We start from the raw sequence: 18786 nt of genomic DNA on the forward strand, positions 1-18786 counted from the left end.
GTTAGCTTCTCCCATTTTATTATTATCATCATCATCATCATCATCATCATTATTATTATTATTATTATTATTATTATTATTATTATTATTATATGATAATAATATGAATTGAGTTTCATCCTCATTAACTTGTATGATTTTTCCATGTTGCGGAGATGGAGGTTCTTGCAGTCCAACCCTAATCCTGGTTCTAACCCTGACTGATTTGAGGTGATTCAAATAAATGGACAAAGGCATAATCTTCCAGAAATATTCTGGCTCATGCTTTGTGAGAAGATGATGTTATTGTATCTTAGAAGAGCTACATTTGAGTTTATGCAGCAGATATTAAATAGTAATCAAAACAGAAAAAAATTACACAACTGTAGTAAAGAGATATAATTAACAGACATGAGGACATGGTGTCTTTAACAGTCTATAAGTAAGTGATCATTTGATCTGGCAGTTTGATTTTATCTCTTTTTAAAATGTTGGTTTATATTTTTTTATAATGTGATGTTCTGTAAACTTTATATTACCCAAATAACTCTCTAAATAAAAATGCTTATCCACTTTCTTTTTCTGTTCGACATTCTCATAAAGCGAACTTATGGACTTCAGACCCAGACTGCATGGGAGTCAAAACCCTGGACTATGCTAGTCACAGGCCAAACACACACACACTCCACTCCACTTCACATGAATGTCTATTTCTATTGTCTAAGCACCAGTTAAATATTTTCCCTAAAAGCCATACCATAAATAATATATATGTGTAATAAATATAGAACCATATGGTTTTATTTTTATACTTATTTACTTACTTTGTTTAGTTTATTGCTAATAATTCATGAAAAACTGAAGCCATTTGGCATAGCTTTAATGTCAGAACATACTGAGCAGTAATAAAGGCAATAAAATATGTAGTACTAGTGTGTATACCCCGTCCTCATCCTCCAAGTTTTCCCCAATGGCTCTTAAACTTTTAAAAAGTACAATTTAAATCTTCTGTGTTTTTCTTCAAACCACTTTCTGCATGTTCTTTCAAAGGAACGTAGTAAAACTAGACAGGCAACTATGGATAATTTGCTGCTAGTTCTGGGACTTAGTGCCAAATACCTTTCTGCACTCATTATAGAGATGGAAATCTCAGAAAGAAATAACTTTGGTCCTATGGAACACTCTAGTAAACTAAAACTTTTTTTTTAACATAAATTTCTTGATTCTGTGTGTGCTATAATGTTACTCATTAACCTATATTATACATAGCATCAATGGAAGACCACCATCTACCGAAGGAGGTTTTAGCAACTGCCCCCTTTGAATCTTGTTATACTAGTTTATACAAGTTCCTTATAGCATAAAACCCACGTAAAAAAATCCAGGTATGTGCAAACCTCTGTCATTTGGAGTGAAACTGTTGTGAAAACCTGTGCGGTAGATGCATTTGTCAGTTTTTATGGTGTTCTTTTTTGTTGTTGGACATGAAGGTAAATCTTTTGTACTCATTTATTACAATTTATACTTTAACACTGATTTTAAATATAATCCTGATTATTAATGTTCTTTTTACATACTGTATATACATGTATACTTATTCAAAGTTTCCTCACTTGACATGTTAAAATGACCTTTTCCAAAATTTAAAAGGGTTGTCTGAGGTTGTCCGAAATGAATTCCTAGCTATTTCTGTACATGCATGGATCAATGTTCGATGTTAATCCAGGTCTCCATGTCCACGGCCCCTCGGGTCCAGTTGTGGCCCAGCTGGGAGGTTCAGTCCTCCTGCCATGCTTTATAGAAAGCCCACTGCCTCTGGAAGGTCTGCAGGTGGAATGGAGAAAGAAGGATTCAGATGCTCTAGTCAGCCTCTTCCAACAAGGAAAAAGTCGACCAGATCTCCAGAGTCAGGTGTTTAAAGGCAGAGTCGCCTTTTTTCAAGATGAGCTCTTGAAAGGGAACTTCTCTATCTTACTCAAAAATGTGCTTGAAGAAGATGCTGGAGGTTACAGATGTAAAGTAAATACAAGCCATGACGTCATGATGGAAGTTAGAAATATCAGTAAGTAAGTAACTAGCATTATCTTTGTTTGTCTATGTTACAATTACCATATAATACAATCTTCTTCTAAATTTCCGTTCTTTCAGAGCATTTAGTGGTGACAGGGGCAGAGCGAGCCATCTTTGCCACTGCTGGTAAGGATGTCATACTAAACTGCTCTGTAGATCCACGTGTACCAGCCAGCGAGATCGAAGAAGTGACCTGGAAGAAGATGGACAGAGAGAAAGAAAGTGACATATCTGTTCTGCTTTATCAAGACAAGAGGATCTACTCAGACTTCTCACATGAGAGTTAACAGGACAGAGTTAATTTCTTTTCTTCGGAAATCCCGAAAGGAAACTTCTCACTAAAGCTCATGAATGTAAGTATGGAAGATAAAGGAGAATTCGTGTGTGAGGTCCACACCAGGAACATGTCAGGACTTACCACTGTGTTTCTGGAAAGAATTGGTAATAGCACTCATTTTGTTTTTCATTCAGACATGTGTGCTAAGCACCACTTAAATTTTCTCCTGAAAATGTAACTTCTACTTTATCACATTCCTACAGGTTTCTCTGCACTTCATGTATCCATATTAGCTTTGTGCTCTGTTGCACTGTTGCTTTCAATGGAATTGTGTCTTCCTGCTTTCCACAATTTGAGAAGGAATGGTATTTTCACTGCACACTGTATATATATTAGTAGGAAATAATCTTGCAGTCATATAAGTGTGATTTATATGATTCATATAATTTGAATTATTTTTTCTCTTTCAGTTCCTAACAGGAAATGCATGACGATGTACGCTTTGCTTATTCTTTGTCCAAATATCTGCGTCTGTGTTGCTTTTGGATTGTGGTCATCAGAAGGTAAATTCATGTCCAGTCATTTTCATTTCCAACAGCATTTTATATATAATAAATATCTGAATTTTGGTTTGATTTCCCGCTACAGGGATTTTCTCAGAGGTCATCATTTGTTCAGCTGTCAGTATCGGACGACCCATCATGCTGATGAAGACCCCCGCCTTATCTTGACGGATTACCCTGTAAGAATCATTTAAGTATTTTGGTCTTATGATGTATAAAGCAACATGTTTTGTATAAAACTGCATTACTTTTACATTAGAACAAGTAACTTTGCTAATTTATTGAACAGAGCCTGTGCAAAAAGTTGTGAAGTCTTTGGCTGTACCGCTTTACTACTCCATTCTAGCAATGGCTACATGTTCAGGTGAGTAAAATATTTTATTTGAAATAAATGTTGCTTGTCGTTGTTGTCTGATAACACTTGCTAGTAAGTATAGAGAACTAAATACATATATAATTTAAAAATATAAAATTTATAAATTCTTCTTAATATTCTTAATATTGAAGTTTCCATATATTAATGATTAACAAAGTTTAAAATGTATGTGGATTCAGAAATATTCAGGCCCCTTTATGTGTGGCACACTTCTTACCATCAGTCTACGCTAAACCACAATGATGAAATGAATTTTATTTATTTTTTACGAAAAGTTACTGAAAATCAAAAACTTTATTCATAAAAATTATTTAGACCCTTAATTAAGTTGAATTTTGTAGAAGCTCCTTTGGCAGCAAGTACATCTACTAATATTGATTACATCTCCAAAAGCTCTGCACACATTTATCTGGGCAGTTTAGCTCATTCTTAATAACAGATCTTCTCAAACTCCAGGATATTGAATGCAGAGCATCTTTGAAGTATAATCTTCAGGTCTCTCCACAAATGTTTGATGAGCTTTATGTCATTCAGAAACCTGCCCTAAAGCCATTCCAGTGTTGTTTTGGTTGTTATCCATCTTCCTGTCCCTGCTGCTGAGAAACAGCCCCCTCAGTATGATGCTGCCATGTTTCACTATAAAGATATTTACCAGCTAAGCCTGTAACCCATGGACTGTATGGGTTCCATACATTCAAACATCCAAAACCCATGAATATGGGTTCCATACGTTCAAACATCCAAAACCCATGAATATGGGTTCCATACGTTCAAACATCCAAAACCCATGGAATGTACAATGGCTTGGCATTCATTGTAGGCTTTTCAAAACTCTAGCCAATCAATTCAGATTGCAATGCATGGTGACTTCTGAGCAAATGGTTTGTTTTCAGTTGTTTAATTAATTTTTGAAAAAATTCTATAAATATGGTTTTGCTTTATTATTATCGGTCATTCCATTCCAGGCTGATGAGGAGAAATGGCTCTTACGACTAAATAAAGTGTGCACAATAAAGTGTGCAACAAGTTAAGGGGTATAAATACTTTCAGTGTGTATTAATCTGTGCCTTGACCCTATTCTGGGACAGACAAAAATTCCACATTCTGCTATACATGAGATAACACGTTACAATAATATACAAAATAAGAGCAGTGTTAGATCAAGTGGTTAAGACTCTGGATTGTTGATTGGAAGGCTGGGGGAAGCCCATTTTCCACCATGCTGCCACTTTTGGGCCCCTGAGCAAGGCCCCTAACCCTGTCTCCTCCAGAGGCACTGCATCATAGTTGCCACCGTGCTCTGATCCCAACATCCTAAGCTGGTACATGTGAAGAAGAGAATTCTACTGAGCTGTGATGTATGTCTTGCAGTAATAAACACTGCTTATTGTGTGCCATGTTTCTTATTGATTTTCTTTGTTTTTATTTCTCTTTTATTTTTTTTTTGATAAACTGCTTCAGGCTCAGACGGCATATGAACATATGATAAGATTAATGGCGGTGGTAATAGCTGTGTCTGTCATCAGAGCTGTCATTTTAGGTAAGGAAGAATATGCATTGTGTATTTATTACATTGTCGTGTTCAGTAATGAACTTTCATGTGGATTTCTGAAAAATAACAAAAAATCAATCAAAAATCAATCTAGAAAAGACAATTTTGGTAAGTCCCGTTTATTGTATTTTTTTAAAAAAAAATTCATCGGAATTGGACACGAGTTCTGGATACTTATTGGTCACTTTTTGCCCATCATTTAATACTCTGTTCAATCCGTATTGTGAACAATCCATGCATGGACCACATACTGATATCTGCTGCATTGCCACCCCTCATCATGGCACTGATGATTCTTCTGTTTTTTCAAAAACATTACTTTCAAGGGAAACCTTTCAGATGTAAGTGTCAATGGAAACCGGACTGGACTGTCTGTGCTGCTACTTGTCGACTTCTGGGGCTTAGCTAATTTTGGGGAATTATGATTTGATTTTACCATCACATTTTTATTAAAAATTCTGAGAAATACCAATATTCCTGTAGGAAAAGTGGATAATTAATGATTACATTATAAAACATGGAGTGGCACACATTCATTTTAGAGAGTTTATTAAATATAGCTACTATAATCTCATATAATTTCAAAACAATTAAGGCTATTTGTGTATATTTATGTAAATGTACATTTTTTATCTATGTAATAATCAGTCAATGTTCCTGGTTTCAGTATGGATTTTTCCTGTTGAGTCAGTAATCTATATCCTTGCATGGCTAGCAGTGATTTGTCTGCTGCAAAGCCAAAGACTGGGATGTTGCGCCCAACGGAGAGGGCTTGGATGTAAGTATGGCTCTCTCATAATAATCTCTAAAATATGTTTTTTTTTTTTTTTAGCAACCACTACCCAACACCCACCACCACCCAACACCCAAACCATCACTATCACAACCACTATCCCACCCAACACCCCACTAAACACCCCAACCACCACCATCTCCACCACCACCCAAAACCACAAGGCACCACCATCACCACCACCACTTAATACCCAATCATCACCAGCCCACCTAACACCCAACAATCACCATCCCACCTAACACCCCAACCACCACCATGGCCACCACCACCCAACACCCAACCATCAACACCCCACCGGACTGCGTTGTCATTGTCTTGTTTCTGATCATTGCAATCGGTGCACTCTGCCTTCATTTTTCTTCAGAGGCCATGAAACATGGAAAGGTACTGAATAACCTGAAGTACAGTTACACACTTACAATACTGTCACTTATCTAACATAGTTTTTGTGAAAAAATTAAAAAAACAAACTTTTGTCAGTTTAAAAGTTGCTTTTTATAATTTACATGAAATGTCTTGTGATACTTCTAGATCATGCTGGATATGTGGCTTTGGTAGTTTTACTTCATGTTTTAGCAGCAACATCCTTGTTCAAACATCCAAAACATTTGCCTGGTTAGTGTAAAAATATTATTATTATTATTATTATTATTATTATTATTATTATTATTATTATTATGTGTGATTTAAAACCAAAAATAAAACATAGTAAATTTTTTTACTTTAATGTTTGTGCATGTGTGTCAACAGAATACTATTCCTAAATTTTAAGTTGTTCTTTATTACAGAGTTTCTTCACATTATGATCTACATGTTCAGATCTGTAGGACTCGTTGTTGTAAACTCACTCATTCTAGTCGTGGAATTATTTCTAAAAGCAGGTATCAGAACACTTTGTCATGCTACATTAACAGAGATTTTGGTATTCAATACTAAGTTGATTGCAAGATGCCATGTCTTGGTAGTAGAGCATCAGTTTGGTAGATCTCATCTGGTTGATGTTTTCAGGAATGAAATTTTATGAAATTTTTTTGAAATTCATCTCTCTTTATTTTTTTAATCATTATTTGATATAGTTGCCAGCTCATGTCCTATGAACTGTCAGGTGTCATGTCAAGAGAATAGGAATCTTTCAGAAGAAAGCTTTTCTAAAAGTTTAATGTCTGTGCTAATATACTGTTGGTATACAATAAACTGTGCCAATGGCTTCTAGGGAAAGGAGTACGGACTGTAGGAGATCTGCGTGTGATTGTTTTACCGTTTGAAACAGTGGTTGTTTTGACTCATACTCTAAATATGCAAGAAGCAGCTGGAAATGGACAGATGGAGACCAAACTGCTCTTTTCCAGCTTTATCAAGATAATGATACCACCTCTGATTTATCATGTGAGAGATACCTGGGGAGAATTCTTTTTTTTTTCTGAAATCTGCAAGGGGAAGTTTTCTGTAAAGCTGATGGAATTACAGTTGGAATATAAAGTAGAATTCATATGTGAGGTCTTCGATATGAACTTGTCAGCATGTGTGATTCTGCAGGGTATAGATAAAATACCTGTCAAATATCAATAATGAATTGATTCTATCAGAGGTTCTGTTCCACCAGCGGTTCTGACAGAATTTATACGTAATAGGAAATGTGGGGGAAAAAACACAGTTACCAGCAGTTCTGAAGAAACAGTGTTTACTAGAAATGTTACAGTGAATGTAAAATATGCATGTCTAACCTGCTAAGCTGCGAGCGAGTGGACTTGACATTTTGTAAGCAGGACTATGAGAACCTTAATAGTCTAGCAGTAGAACTTAAAAACAACTGGGTTCATGTGTTCTAAATGTTCTTTTGTGAAGCTTTAGATAGTAATGCAACTAGTCAGTAATGCATGCTACAGTCCAATCTAAAGGTAAGAAATTTGATTGTAAGCAACAGGATAAATAAATGTTTTATTTTGGATATTGAAATATTTACAGCTGCAGACCCGATGGCTTCCATTAGTGTGCACAATGGACACAACTCTTTTTATGGACAACTGCCAGAGGTGGTGTTTCAGCACCGGTATACCTTGTTTTGTGCATGTGCTCACATGTCCAGAGCTTTATCGCAGTCCCAGTGTGACTATATAACACTACATAACACTAGACTATAAAATGGCATCAGTTATGGCCAATATTTCCTCGCTGAGAATCTGATGGATATTCAAGGTTGATAGAACATGATGATGTAAATAATCTAAATTTCTCTTTTACCTCTCCTAACCCCCAGGGGCTGGACAAAACCAGGAAGCTGTCAAGAAAAATCACTCTACTACAGAAACAGATGATTTGGTTTTAATGTCACATGCCACCATGAGGTTTCGAGAACAAATGCAGGAAGTGCAAGAAGTTTATTGGGAGCTAGAGGGGCAAAAGCAAAGGGGCAGAATAAAGAAAGATACACACTCAATACAGTTCTGTTCAAAACAGAAATATCATTAATATCAATAAACCAGAGCACACAACCAGTGAGTTGAGAAACAAAGTACTGAGTAGGTTCAGCAATTAAAACCTAAAGTCCTGAAAGATCTATAAGAAACTTGTGGTCACATCATTAGTGTCTAGACAGGTCTGTGGCCTAAACTAGACTTTTAATCAATCAATATCAGCTTCCATCACAATAATAGCATGCTCATGACCACGGTGATGACCTGCACCTCACCTGGTGGCCCAAACCTCTGCTTAGACAGACATCTTGCTTGGTTCTGTGATCATCTTGCTTGGTTCTGTTACCCATCATGTAGCTCAACTACAAGGTTAAAGGTCTCCACACTAATGTGTGTACATGCAAGCAGAAGGTGTCCAAGTGTTTAAACACCACCTGTGGCAGTTTGAGGGGTAAGTTAGAACTATCCCTGCATTGGCATATCTTGGGAACTTTATTTGTGGTGGTAATTCTCCAGCTGTGAAAGAATTCATCTCATGTACCATGTAATTTCAAGTTGAATTCTGAAATCTTGCAAATAAACGGTTAGAGAATCATTCATTCATGGATTATTTACAGATTTGCTGCACTTCATGTAGAAATATTGGTGTCTTGCTCTGTTGCAGTGTTACTTGCAGTGGGATTTTGTCCTCCTGTTTCTGTCTTCTGCAATCTTTCAGGGGGTCTTATGGTAACAGGATCAGAGCCATCTTTGCCTCTGTGGGTGAGGATGTCATACTGAACTGTTCTGTAGATTCACATGTACACATTAAAAGGACAGACAAACATCCAGAGATTCTCGTCCTATTTTATCAAGACAGCAAAATCTTCCCTGACTCCTCACATGAGAGTTACTACAGAAGACAGACAGGACAGAAGGCTTGAAGGCTGGGTCGGTAGCAGTAGTGAACTTTGTACCTCAATGGCTTTATTATAAGAAACTAATAAGTAAGAAACTAGTCTCTCTTAGTATTGCCATCCATTGTTTTTTCCCCGTTGTTCATGGCTTCTATTCAATATCTTGTGCTTCACCAGACAACAGGCAATGTGGATATACTGAGGAAAATATGCCACTGGACCAAGAGCTGAGTTAGTAGCTGACCGATGAACAGTAGAACCCAACCTAGCACAGCTTGATGGGACACACCTGGATTCCAGACTAGTCTGAACCCAGGACAACTTACACAGCCAGACAAAAGGGCACACAAACATAATAAAGAAATGTTGTTACTACAGCCATTCTAGAAAATATACAAACAATGCACTTACAGGTTAAACACTAAATGAAGTCATAAGCTGACTAAGCTGAGACCAAGCTACACACTAAAGGCCTGACACAGTATAATGAGAGTAGAGTAAAAGGAGCCAAAGTGATGATGCATAGAACATAAAACGTATAGTTCTACTTAATATGTTGCTTGACACAATAGGTGATATCCTGGTATCTTTTATCAATAATAATAGCACTGAATTAATGTGGTGGAAAATATTTACCATAAGACATAGAAAAATGGTTATTTGCTTAAAAATACTGACTGCATTACAGTGGCCATCTATTTTTTTCATCTCTCACTCAGTTTTCTTTGGGAATATTGCCTACATACAGAGACCACTAGGACATTCTGTCACAGTACTGACGATCCTTGTGGTGTTGATGTTTGTCACTGCTGTTATATTAGGTAAGGAGACTTATTCTTCATTTGTTTAGTAATGGTGATTAACACTGGTGGTGGCACACAGTGGTGAATTGCTACCACACAGCTCCAGGGTTTGATCCTGAGATCAAGTTACTGGATAGCAGACTGGTGGCCCAATTGGGTGACTTCTCCCACTAGTGTTACTGGGACCAACTCTAGATTCACTGAAACCCTCACCACACTAGTATATTAATTACCAAAAGCCTTGGGATCTCTGTTATCTCTGTTATTAACCCTCAAAATCCTCTGAAACAAAAATTATGAATCAGGTTTTAAAGATTTTTTTTTATTCCCTCTCCAGCTGCCTGTGGTCTCCGGATACATCTGACCGTGTGCCTAGAAATACTCAACCTAGCTTTATTTGGACTTTTATTCTGTAACAATCGAGACCCTCATGTCTGTGAGTACTGCCATGCTTTTTTATATACAGTGGAACCTCGGAATACGAATTTAATTGGTTCAGGAGGCGAGTTCTTAAGGTGAAAATTTGTATTGTGAAATGAATTTCCCCATAAGAAATAACGTAAATGCAGATAACCCAAAAATATTAGCATTACATGCCAAGGGTGGAAATGCTCAACATCGAAAATTCTTAAGGGAGGCCATTTGTATGCAGAGGTTCCATACACATGAAACTGAATTTAAACTCCTGTCCATTTCTGTTCAATCTGCCCCACAACCATACACACTGTACCCCTGGGACCTTTTAGCCATCAGCCAGATCAGTTGTGTATTAGCACCTTCCGTCATTGTGAAGCTGATGCTCCTCACTCTACAAAGGCACTTTTTTCAAGGAAAGCCTTTCGGATGTAAGTGTCATAACTGGGACTGGGACTGGAACTAGAATTCATCATGTACTGACATACGTTATATATTTATTTATAATTTTTCCACAGATGTTCAAATCGCTCTGTCGTCTCTTATCGTGCTGATATTCAGCCTGGGTCAAATTTGTGTCTTTATTCTTTTCTCTGTTACATTAGAGGCTTTTGTTAAAAGAGGTAAGTTGCTACATCGTATAAGAAAAATGTAGAGTGCATGATAATGTACACTTTATAAAATATTTGGTAGAACATAAAATGATATGTTTTAAACATTCATTTCATTCTAATTTAATTGAGTTTAGTAATTTTATTTAGACACGTGTATGTGTAGAATATATTAACATTTTTCCTCCCATAATTTCAGGCTGGATGATTTTATTCGAAGGTGTAATGTTTATATTTGCGTGGTTCCTATTGATTTGTCTGCTGCGTCTTTACCGAGGACAGAGACGATGTTGCTGCTCTGCTCAATGGAGAAAAATCGGATGTAAGTATAAGAATTTTTTTTTTTATCCTTTTATCCATGCTTAGATTCTACTTTTATATCTCATAAGACTAAATGTTGGTTAACTGAAAGAACATTCTAGTAGTCATTTTAATAGGTTTCAGCATGGATATTAATTATCTTCACTGTCACTGTATTTGTAGATACTCGTTAAAAAACCTTTTTTTTCTTCAGATTTATGCTGCAGTGTTATGGTTGTGTTTGTAATCGCTGTCCATTGCATTGTCTACTTCAGCTATGTAAACATCATCGTGGAAGCTAAAGGTACAAAATTATCTCTGTAAGATTTGAGATAAGATGTAAAATTTATTTACAAATTGTAAATATTTTTTTTTTTACAACTTCAGCATCAGTTTTACTGTTTCAATGCACATTCACCTTTATTTTATGGGAAATTTACTGATTTTTCTGTCCAAACTGGTATAATTTGCTAAAGATTATCAAATAGTTGGCTTGTTTTTCTGACACTTGTGGGTTAGTATGGAAGAACATGCTAATTGTTAACCGATTAGCTCACAAGTTTTTCCACCTCCTGACAGTGATAGATAAAATCTAAATAAATAAGTAAATAAATAATTTCACTGACTTCAACTATTTTGTTGTAGAAAAATACAGAAAGTTCAAGGAGTTTTTTAAGTCTCAAAATTCTTTAAAAAGATTAATTGGAAACCCAAATTTTAAGGACTGAATAAAGCATGGATTTTTTAACCAAGTTGATGAATTCTGTTCTAGATCGTTCTGGATATTTGGCGCTCACGCCGTTGATCCACATTTTGGCTGCAACGTGTTTGTTCAAACATCCAAAATATTTACCTGGTGAGTCTAATCATTATTTTTTACTCTTGTAATCTTCTAATGTAACAAACCAGACTCTGGGGTATTGAGAGGATTCTTTTATAGAAGGTTTATCAGTATAATTAAACATGTCTAAGACACAGTGGACATAAATTAATTGCAGACTAGAGCGCAATCAGCGGATCAAGGAAAGAGACATACTGTTCTTATGGCCAAGTGAGTACTAGACAGCAGCTCAGAATTTAATAATTTGCAAATCTTTGTAATGGTACTGTGCTCTAAATAACCTGAGAACAAGAAATGAGCAGGACCAACAAGGAAGTGTCTCTAGACTCTTCTTTAGATGAGGGTGCCCACTGGAGGCGTGGCACTGAAATGTTCTGATTAGATGTGAAATGTTATCTTATTTCTAATAATATCATTAACTTTTTTTTTAACTTAGTGTGTTCTGAATTACAGATTTCCATCATGTTATGATCTACATGTTTGGAGCTGTAGGTCTCACTACTGTAAATGCCATCGCTCTCATCATAGAACTGACCGTGAAAGCAGGTAATGTAAAATACCATTACAAACTACAAATTCATTATAAAACAGTCTTTATTGTCTTTCCCGGAACAAAGGTTTCACTGGTTCACCAGTTGGCTTTAAGATCAACATCATTTTATTGAACCGACTGTTCCACTTCTCATTAATGTATCCCATCCCTTCGCAGCTCAATCAGTGATATTGACTTTACCTGGCAGTGGTTTTAATGTTATGGCTAGCGTATGGATCTCAATTATATCCCTTGATCAGGTGTTGACTGGTGAAACTGCTTTCTTTCTTTCTTCTGAACCAGGAAATTCAGCCTAGAAGGTAAAAGAGGTTTTGGGATGAACTCCCATTCATCCTATTTAAAAAACCTCCTGTTTAATATACTCTGAAACCTCAGCATACAAATTTAATTTAGTCTGAAGGTGAGTTAATATAGGGATAATTTGTATTGCAAAACGAATTTTCCAGTAAGAAATAATGTACATGCAGATAATCCGTTCCAGCAACCCAAAAATATTCCCAATATACAAGGGTCAAGGGTCCTCACAGGAAGTCGTGCCACCAAGCTTGGGCTAAAAATAAAATAGACCATCCACGCCACCAATCTGTCAAAAAAAAAAAAAAACACTGCAAAATCATGTAGCTTTTGAACGAATGCCGAAGGCAATGTTGGTTTCATGTTGACTCTTTCCAAACAGCTTTCAGTGACTGAATAAAATTTGGCAAAATTAGTCAACTCACTTTGGTTTGCATCGTTTGGCTTTCAACTGACTTAAACAAGTTTTAAACGGCTCCTGCATGTACGCGCAACTTAGCCGGCGTTCAGTTCATTCGTATGCCTTAAATGTTTTGCATACCGAAGCAAATTTCTTGCAAAAAATTCATAAGGAAGGGCATTTGTTTGCCAAGGTTGCACTGTATTAGCCTGTATAAGCTGATGTTTAATGTTGGTTTATGCTAATATAGGTGGCATGTAGATCTTCACTCTTTTGAAGTCCAACAACAATTCAAAGTTTGAATCCAGTTTAGATCAGGTTTCCTGTTTATATTTGTACATGAAATACAGTAAAATGTACATTAAAGTGTAAAATCACTGTATTGTTGTCTTCTAGGAGCAGGAGCACGGACTATAGGAGATATGCGTGTGATTGTCTTAACCCTTGAAACTGTGTTTGTTTCCTTTTGGCTCGTTTTGCAAATCTACGATGCCTGTGAGTACTGTCTAAAACAAGCAATTATTAATTCTGTACACTGACAAGAATAAGGGAGATTTTTATAATATTACAAGAATTTGAAATTTTCCTCAAGAAAAACTGAAATATAATATAAAAAAAATATTACAGATTCACTGGTGTGTTAACAAAATGCAGCCTTAATTTAGAATTCATGCAAATTTGTCTGAAATTGTGAAATACATACCTAACAGCGTTTTGTATATGATATATACAGGGATGAGAGTAAAAGACAGGTAAGGGTTTGTTTGTTTGTTTTTTCAACTTTATGTGAGAACTTTCCAGAAAGTCACACTGTTATCATTTTTAAACAGAATAAAATGCAATTTTGAAGATGAGAAAGTAAAAACACCTGAGGTATGAACCTTAAAATGTAATTCATTTTATCTTCACTTATTTTTGTTTTATTAGACTGGAAAATGTATACTTTTTTTTCTTCCGACTGTTACATTTTGGAAAATAAAATAAAATAAAATCAATTGTTTTGTTTTTTTTGCATACACAGTGCACCACAACAATTATCTAGCTAGGTTTTTTTTTTGTTTGTTTTTTTAACACAGATTTTTTCCTCTTGTTCGTTCAGAGCTGTCTTCCTGGTATGACGTTTGATTTTCCTGAGATGACCAGTCTTTCAGTCCAGCCTTCCTGACTCATCTGAGGAGATTTGTTCAATAACATATACAGTAACTCACACAAAAGCTACCAGACCTGTGTCTTATGAGGAGATTGTTCCCAAATTCACCAGGACGACTGTGATAAAGAGACGTTTTCAAACCTTTCCTTTCACCATTTGGTGAAGTCTAATGGTTTATTACTAGATGTTTCTGTCCATAGTATTCGAATGTAGCTTAGTCTTAAAGATCATGTTAACAGATGTTTTTTTAATGTCAAATGTTACATTATCCTTATAAGTTTAAAAGTAATGAGCATTATTTTAAACCTAGAGATTTGCTGTTTATGTCCTCCATGTCCTCTAATTTTTTTTTCCATTTGAAATGAGAATGTAGACATACACAGAAGAAGAAAAAAAACTCACTTAACAGTTTTATATGGGTAACTGTTTTTGTTTGTTTGTTTTAATTGGGCTGCGGTTATTTTTGGTTGGTTGGTTGGTTGGTTAGGTTTTTGTAAAGGGTATTTTTATAGGGTGCTGGTGTTTTACACACAATGATGAATTAAATCACATTTCATTCCCTACTGCTGTTTGAATTATTTGCTATCACATACATTTTAACCAAATGATATCGTTTCTGGACATATTTGCACTTTAAAAGTTTCACTTATAGCTTATAAAACTTTTAACATATAGCAGATAATGAAATAGTCTCACATAGTTCAATGTTATTTAATTTCCAAAATACAAACCACTCCTGGGTTTGATATGTACATTAGGTTGGTTGGTAATTCTAAATTGGCCATAAAAGTGAGTGTGTCTGTCTATATGTATGACCCTGTGATGGACTGGCAGGGTGGTATAGGCTCCAGCAGACCCCTGTGACCCTAATTAGGAATAAAGCTGGTATAGACAGTGGGTGTGTTTGGACTAAGAAAGTGTCCAAAAGGGCCAAACTCGTGATAAATAAAATATTTCTTACTTTAATTACTTTTGTGTCATTATTTTGGTGTTCAAAATAAGACGTCAATATGTGGATGTCAAACTGACGTCAAGTTTTTGACGTCAATTTGATTTGCATTTTTGACTTTTTTGACGTATTTTTGACATAAATATTTGACATTTTTTGGCATCAATTTGCCCACTGGGATAGAACTGCACGAGTTGAAGTGAAAGTGAAACTTTGAGCTAGATGTATTTGACAGCGTTCTTCGTGTCCATTATTGCTGTTGGACTGGAAGGTAAGGCTTTTTATAACTTTTACAATAGTTGTGATGTTTTGTCGTGACTGTAATTAAATGCATACCACATTACATGTTAGAATAAAACATTGAAATAAGTTTGTTTTAACGCAGAAGATTACATCCAATATGGCAGCGTTGCAATATCACACAACTCCCACGCTGAATTTTACAACTGGTGCTATTCGAGTGCTTAGCCCGATTCTTCATATTACACGGACAGAGTGGTGTCCATGTATACAACCGCCAGACACGGTTACAGTTCAGAAATCATGCAACATCCAACATGCATGATGATGTGCTTGAGAAACTTCGCGCCCTCGGCTTGCTGCGAAGACCACGCCTTCAGTCCTCGGCGTCGCCTGATGCCGGTGGCCGGGAGAGGAGACGTCGGCAGTGTTACTCGAGGAGGCAGGGCAAACGGGTGGGTGTCCATGCTATAGGCTACAAACAAACCCTAGCCAGCCGGTGTTCTTACGATTTATCCCACCTTATCAGATTTTCCTACCGTAGCGCAAAATTATAGTTATAACCATCGGTTTTTCCTACTTTATCAGAAAATCCTACCCATATAAACGGGTAGTTTTGAATTGAACTGCACTACGTAAAAAGGTCCTACCCCACATCAGGGTAGCACAGCTGTATGGGGTGAAGTGAGAATAGAGAACAAATAAATGAGCAAATGTTATTTTGTGGTGGAACTGGACAAACTGACAACACAAAAGTACTCGTACCTAAATATTTATTGGTAGCCAAAAAGAAAAAGAAACTTTCACAAACACTTTGTACAAATGAAATCAAACTGATTCTTAGGATCAAAATTTGCACAATGAAAATGTGCCCATCTGTTGCACCGGTCACACTGCACCTATAAGTATAAAAAAGTAATAAATTAGCAATATGAGAGAATCTATTGCAGACAGAAAAAAATAAAAAATATTTGTACAGTTTGTTCAAATACATGTGCATAACAATTTACATGCAACTGCAATTGTTAGTGTGTACGTTTATGTGTGTACACGTGTGTAACACTGTAACCCTTGATAAGTAATACAACTTTATATAGATTTTGTTGTATATATTTAATGACCTGCAAAAATTTACCATTTCAATTAGGCTTTTGTCAGCATCACCTTCCAACATGGAGCAAATGACACAGTAGTCTGATGCCTTGCCTAAACAAACAGAAGTTCCCATAAGCATTTTGTGCTTATATCATGAAATATGCGTGACTGAGGCAACACCGTTAGATGATTATTGTGGATATTTCATTACTCTAGAACCCACCCTGAAATTCCAGGAGGGTACAGGCTATTTACAATCGGCACATGTCACAAAATCTGAAGTCGTCTGAACTGCACTGATGTCTCCCACTGAAAGGAGATGTTCAGCAAACTGCAAATAAGAATAAATAAGTATATAAATTTCACCATAAATTTGTCACCATATGAGTACATATCTTCAATTGGGCAATACACCATGACATGCAATGTTGGTGGTATAGAACTAAAGCTGAAGAAATCGGAGCAACAACAACAATTTTATTAAAATTTGCTTTTCAGGTCATTCAAGGTCAAAGTACACAACAACAAATAACACACAGCAATGATGGCTGTCTCATTATGATTCCTTCTGCACAACCAACACCTGGACACAACAAATTGCTTTAAAACTGGAATAGGTTTAAAAGCATCAATGAAAAGTATTTAAAACATTTACCTTCAAAATTAAAACTCCACAACTGCTACCATCTCTCTGCTTGTTGTGTTGCAGGGTTTCTACTGTCCATGTAGCTCTGTTGTCATCATCGCCTCTCTGTTTCATAAAATTCCTAAAACATAACATTTACATATAACAAAGTAAAGGCATTATCATTTTTCCTAAACAAAATAAAGTATACTTAAACTGTGATACCTCCAGTTGCGCAAAATTCTCCTTTCATAGGAGGCTTCATTTCCAAGTGGGTCCATCAGAATGATTTTTTTGTGAGGAATGTTGACAACCTACAAATATTTTGATGCAATCAAACATGCATAATTTTAATTATGATAATTATAATAATATAAAATAATAAAAGTAATGTTTAATTGTAATATTTACTGTTTAACAATGATATAGTGTTCCTACTTATATGATATAAGGAGTAGAGCATATATCTCCTGACAACAGATTCATATAAGCAAACGTTCATTTTTGCAAAAACTATGTGCTTTTAAGAACACTCGCCACAAGTATCCAATGGGCTCCAACATTCACAGGGCATACCCACTTCTGCTCCACAGGAAATTTCATCTCTGGTAAGGGTTTAAGAGTAAGTTAGTAATACTTAATCATGCAAGATATAAATGTTACACTATGTTCTGATTTAGTAACCTTCATGAGAGTTCGAAATTTGCCAGTGAACAAACATGTTGCCACAACTGCACACATCTGGTGTATTGGTTTCTGTAAAAGAGAAATAATCTTGTCTTTTATAGATTAAATATGTAGTTCAAAAATGGCCAAACGTTAACTGTTGTCATAATTGATACTTGCCTGTTGTTTCTCCAAAATGTAGTGCACATAAGCATCAATTACCTGTAGACAACAGGTTTATAAGCAACATGCAAAACTACAGTATTAATATGTTGAACAACTTATTTTCCTTCTCTTACTTCATCCGAAAGCCACTCATTCCCCCGCAGGGTGCGAAAAGAATAATCATAAAGTTTGCATGGGCCAACAACTGCTTCAACCCTCCCACTGTCCTTTGCAGCCCAGAGCATCATCACTAAAAAGCAAATATTGTTAGTGTTACAGTAAAACGGTCCATCAGACTAATAGTCAAAAGCAAGAAATATCTAAACAGTTTGTAATGAACCAGACAAACTGAACTCATGCAAACATAAAACATGGAATATACAGAGGGTGGACTAAATAAAATAGTTGGTCTGCACACCCTTTCATAATGTTATACATACTGTTTATATATAAACATATTTTTTATATTATATTACATTTTATATTATATTTTATATTACATTATAGTTTTTGCATTGTGTACAGTCAACTGACCACGCGGTTATTTTGTTCACCCGTCTATAGTTCAAGCAACAAACTTGTGACCAACCGGTCAAACAGGTAAAAAGTAAATGTAACACACAAACACTGGACAAGGCCAAACTGGCCAACTGGACAAGGCCAAATCGGCCAACTGGACAAGGCCAAACCGGCCAACTGGACAAGTCAAACTAAGAACTTTGTAGTTAAAAGACCTTCTTCTTGTGGTGTTCCTTTC

General features: G+C 35.9%; 2 protein-coding genes and 1 long non-coding RNA gene across 5 annotated transcripts; all 3 read left to right on the forward strand.

The window, feature by feature from the left end:
- Positions 1-1176: 1176 nt before the first annotated feature.
- On the forward strand, positions 1177-2325 carry LOC131351400 (V-set domain-containing T-cell activation inhibitor 1-like). The gene is made up of 3 exons (XM_058386841.1): positions 1177-1469; positions 1706-2045; positions 2128-2325. The coding sequence occupies exons 1-3, from the start codon at positions 1421-1423 to the stop codon at positions 2177-2179; spliced, it is 441 nt and encodes a 146-aa protein (XP_058242824.1). The 5' UTR covers positions 1177-1420; the 3' UTR covers positions 2180-2325.
- Positions 2326-2337: 12 nt separating this feature from the next.
- On the forward strand, positions 2338-5759 carry LOC131351401 (uncharacterized). Of its 2 annotated transcripts, XR_009204393.1 has the most exons (7): positions 2338-2490; positions 2590-2691; positions 2797-2889; positions 2975-3068; positions 3179-3253; positions 4727-4805; positions 5650-5759. It is a non-coding gene; the product is annotated as an uncharacterized LOC131351401 (long non-coding RNA). The 2 variants fall into 2 exon arrangements; XR_009204392.1 differs by having other exon boundaries at positions 2338-2691.
- A 34-nt stretch (positions 5760-5793) lies between these two features.
- Positions 5794-14750, forward strand: LOC131351398 (uncharacterized). Of its 2 annotated transcripts, XM_058386839.1 has the most exons (15): positions 5794-5997; positions 6145-6228; positions 6402-8789; positions 9643-9744; positions 10064-10162; positions 10473-10571; positions 10659-10763; positions 10951-11073; positions 11266-11355; positions 11824-11907; positions 12346-12438; positions 13536-13634; positions 13873-13891; positions 13970-14012; positions 14239-14750. In XM_058386839.1, exons 3-15 carry the CDS (start codon positions 8630-8632, stop codon positions 14302-14304), a joined length of 1182 nt encoding a protein of 393 aa, XP_058242822.1. In that variant the 5' UTR covers positions 5794-5997; positions 6145-6228; positions 6402-8629; the 3' UTR covers positions 14305-14750. The 2 variants fall into 2 exon arrangements, with proteins under 2 accessions (XP_058242822.1, XP_058242821.1); XM_058386838.1 differs by having other exon boundaries at positions 6402-9744.
- The last annotated feature ends 4036 nt before the right edge of the window (positions 14751-18786 follow it).

The sequence above is a fragment of the Hemibagrus wyckioides genome, linkage group LG03, assembly GCF_019097595.1.
Source record: "Hemibagrus wyckioides isolate EC202008001 linkage group LG03, SWU_Hwy_1.0, whole genome shotgun sequence".
Classification (NCBI taxonomy): domain Eukaryota; kingdom Metazoa; phylum Chordata; class Actinopteri; order Siluriformes; family Bagridae; genus Hemibagrus; species Hemibagrus wyckioides.

Bases quoted from the DNA above. Each gene is read 5' to 3' on its own strand.
- LOC131351398 (XM_058386838.1), top strand. From the start codon at position 9,477: ATGTTGCTTGACACAATAGGTGATATCCTGGTATCTTTTATCAATAAT. The intron at 11,074-11,265 runs GTAAGTATAAGA...TTTTTTCTTCAG, and splicing joins TCAATGGAGAAAAATCGGAT to ATTTATGCTGCAGTGTTATG. The intron at 11,908-12,345 runs GTGAGTCTAATC...TCTGAATTACAG, and splicing joins ACATCCAAAATATTTACCTG to ATTTCCATCATGTTATGATC.
- LOC131351400 (XM_058386841.1), top strand. From the start codon at position 1,421: ATGCATTTGTCAGTTTTTATGGTGTTCTTTTTTGTTGTTGGACATGAA. The intron at 1,470-1,705 runs GTAAATCTTTTG...ATGTTAATCCAG, and splicing joins TTTTGTTGTTGGACATGAAG to GTCTCCATGTCCACGGCCCC. The intron at 2,046-2,127 runs GTAAGTAACTAG...CCGTTCTTTCAG, and splicing joins GAAGTTAGAAATATCAGTAA to AGCATTTAGTGGTGACAGGG.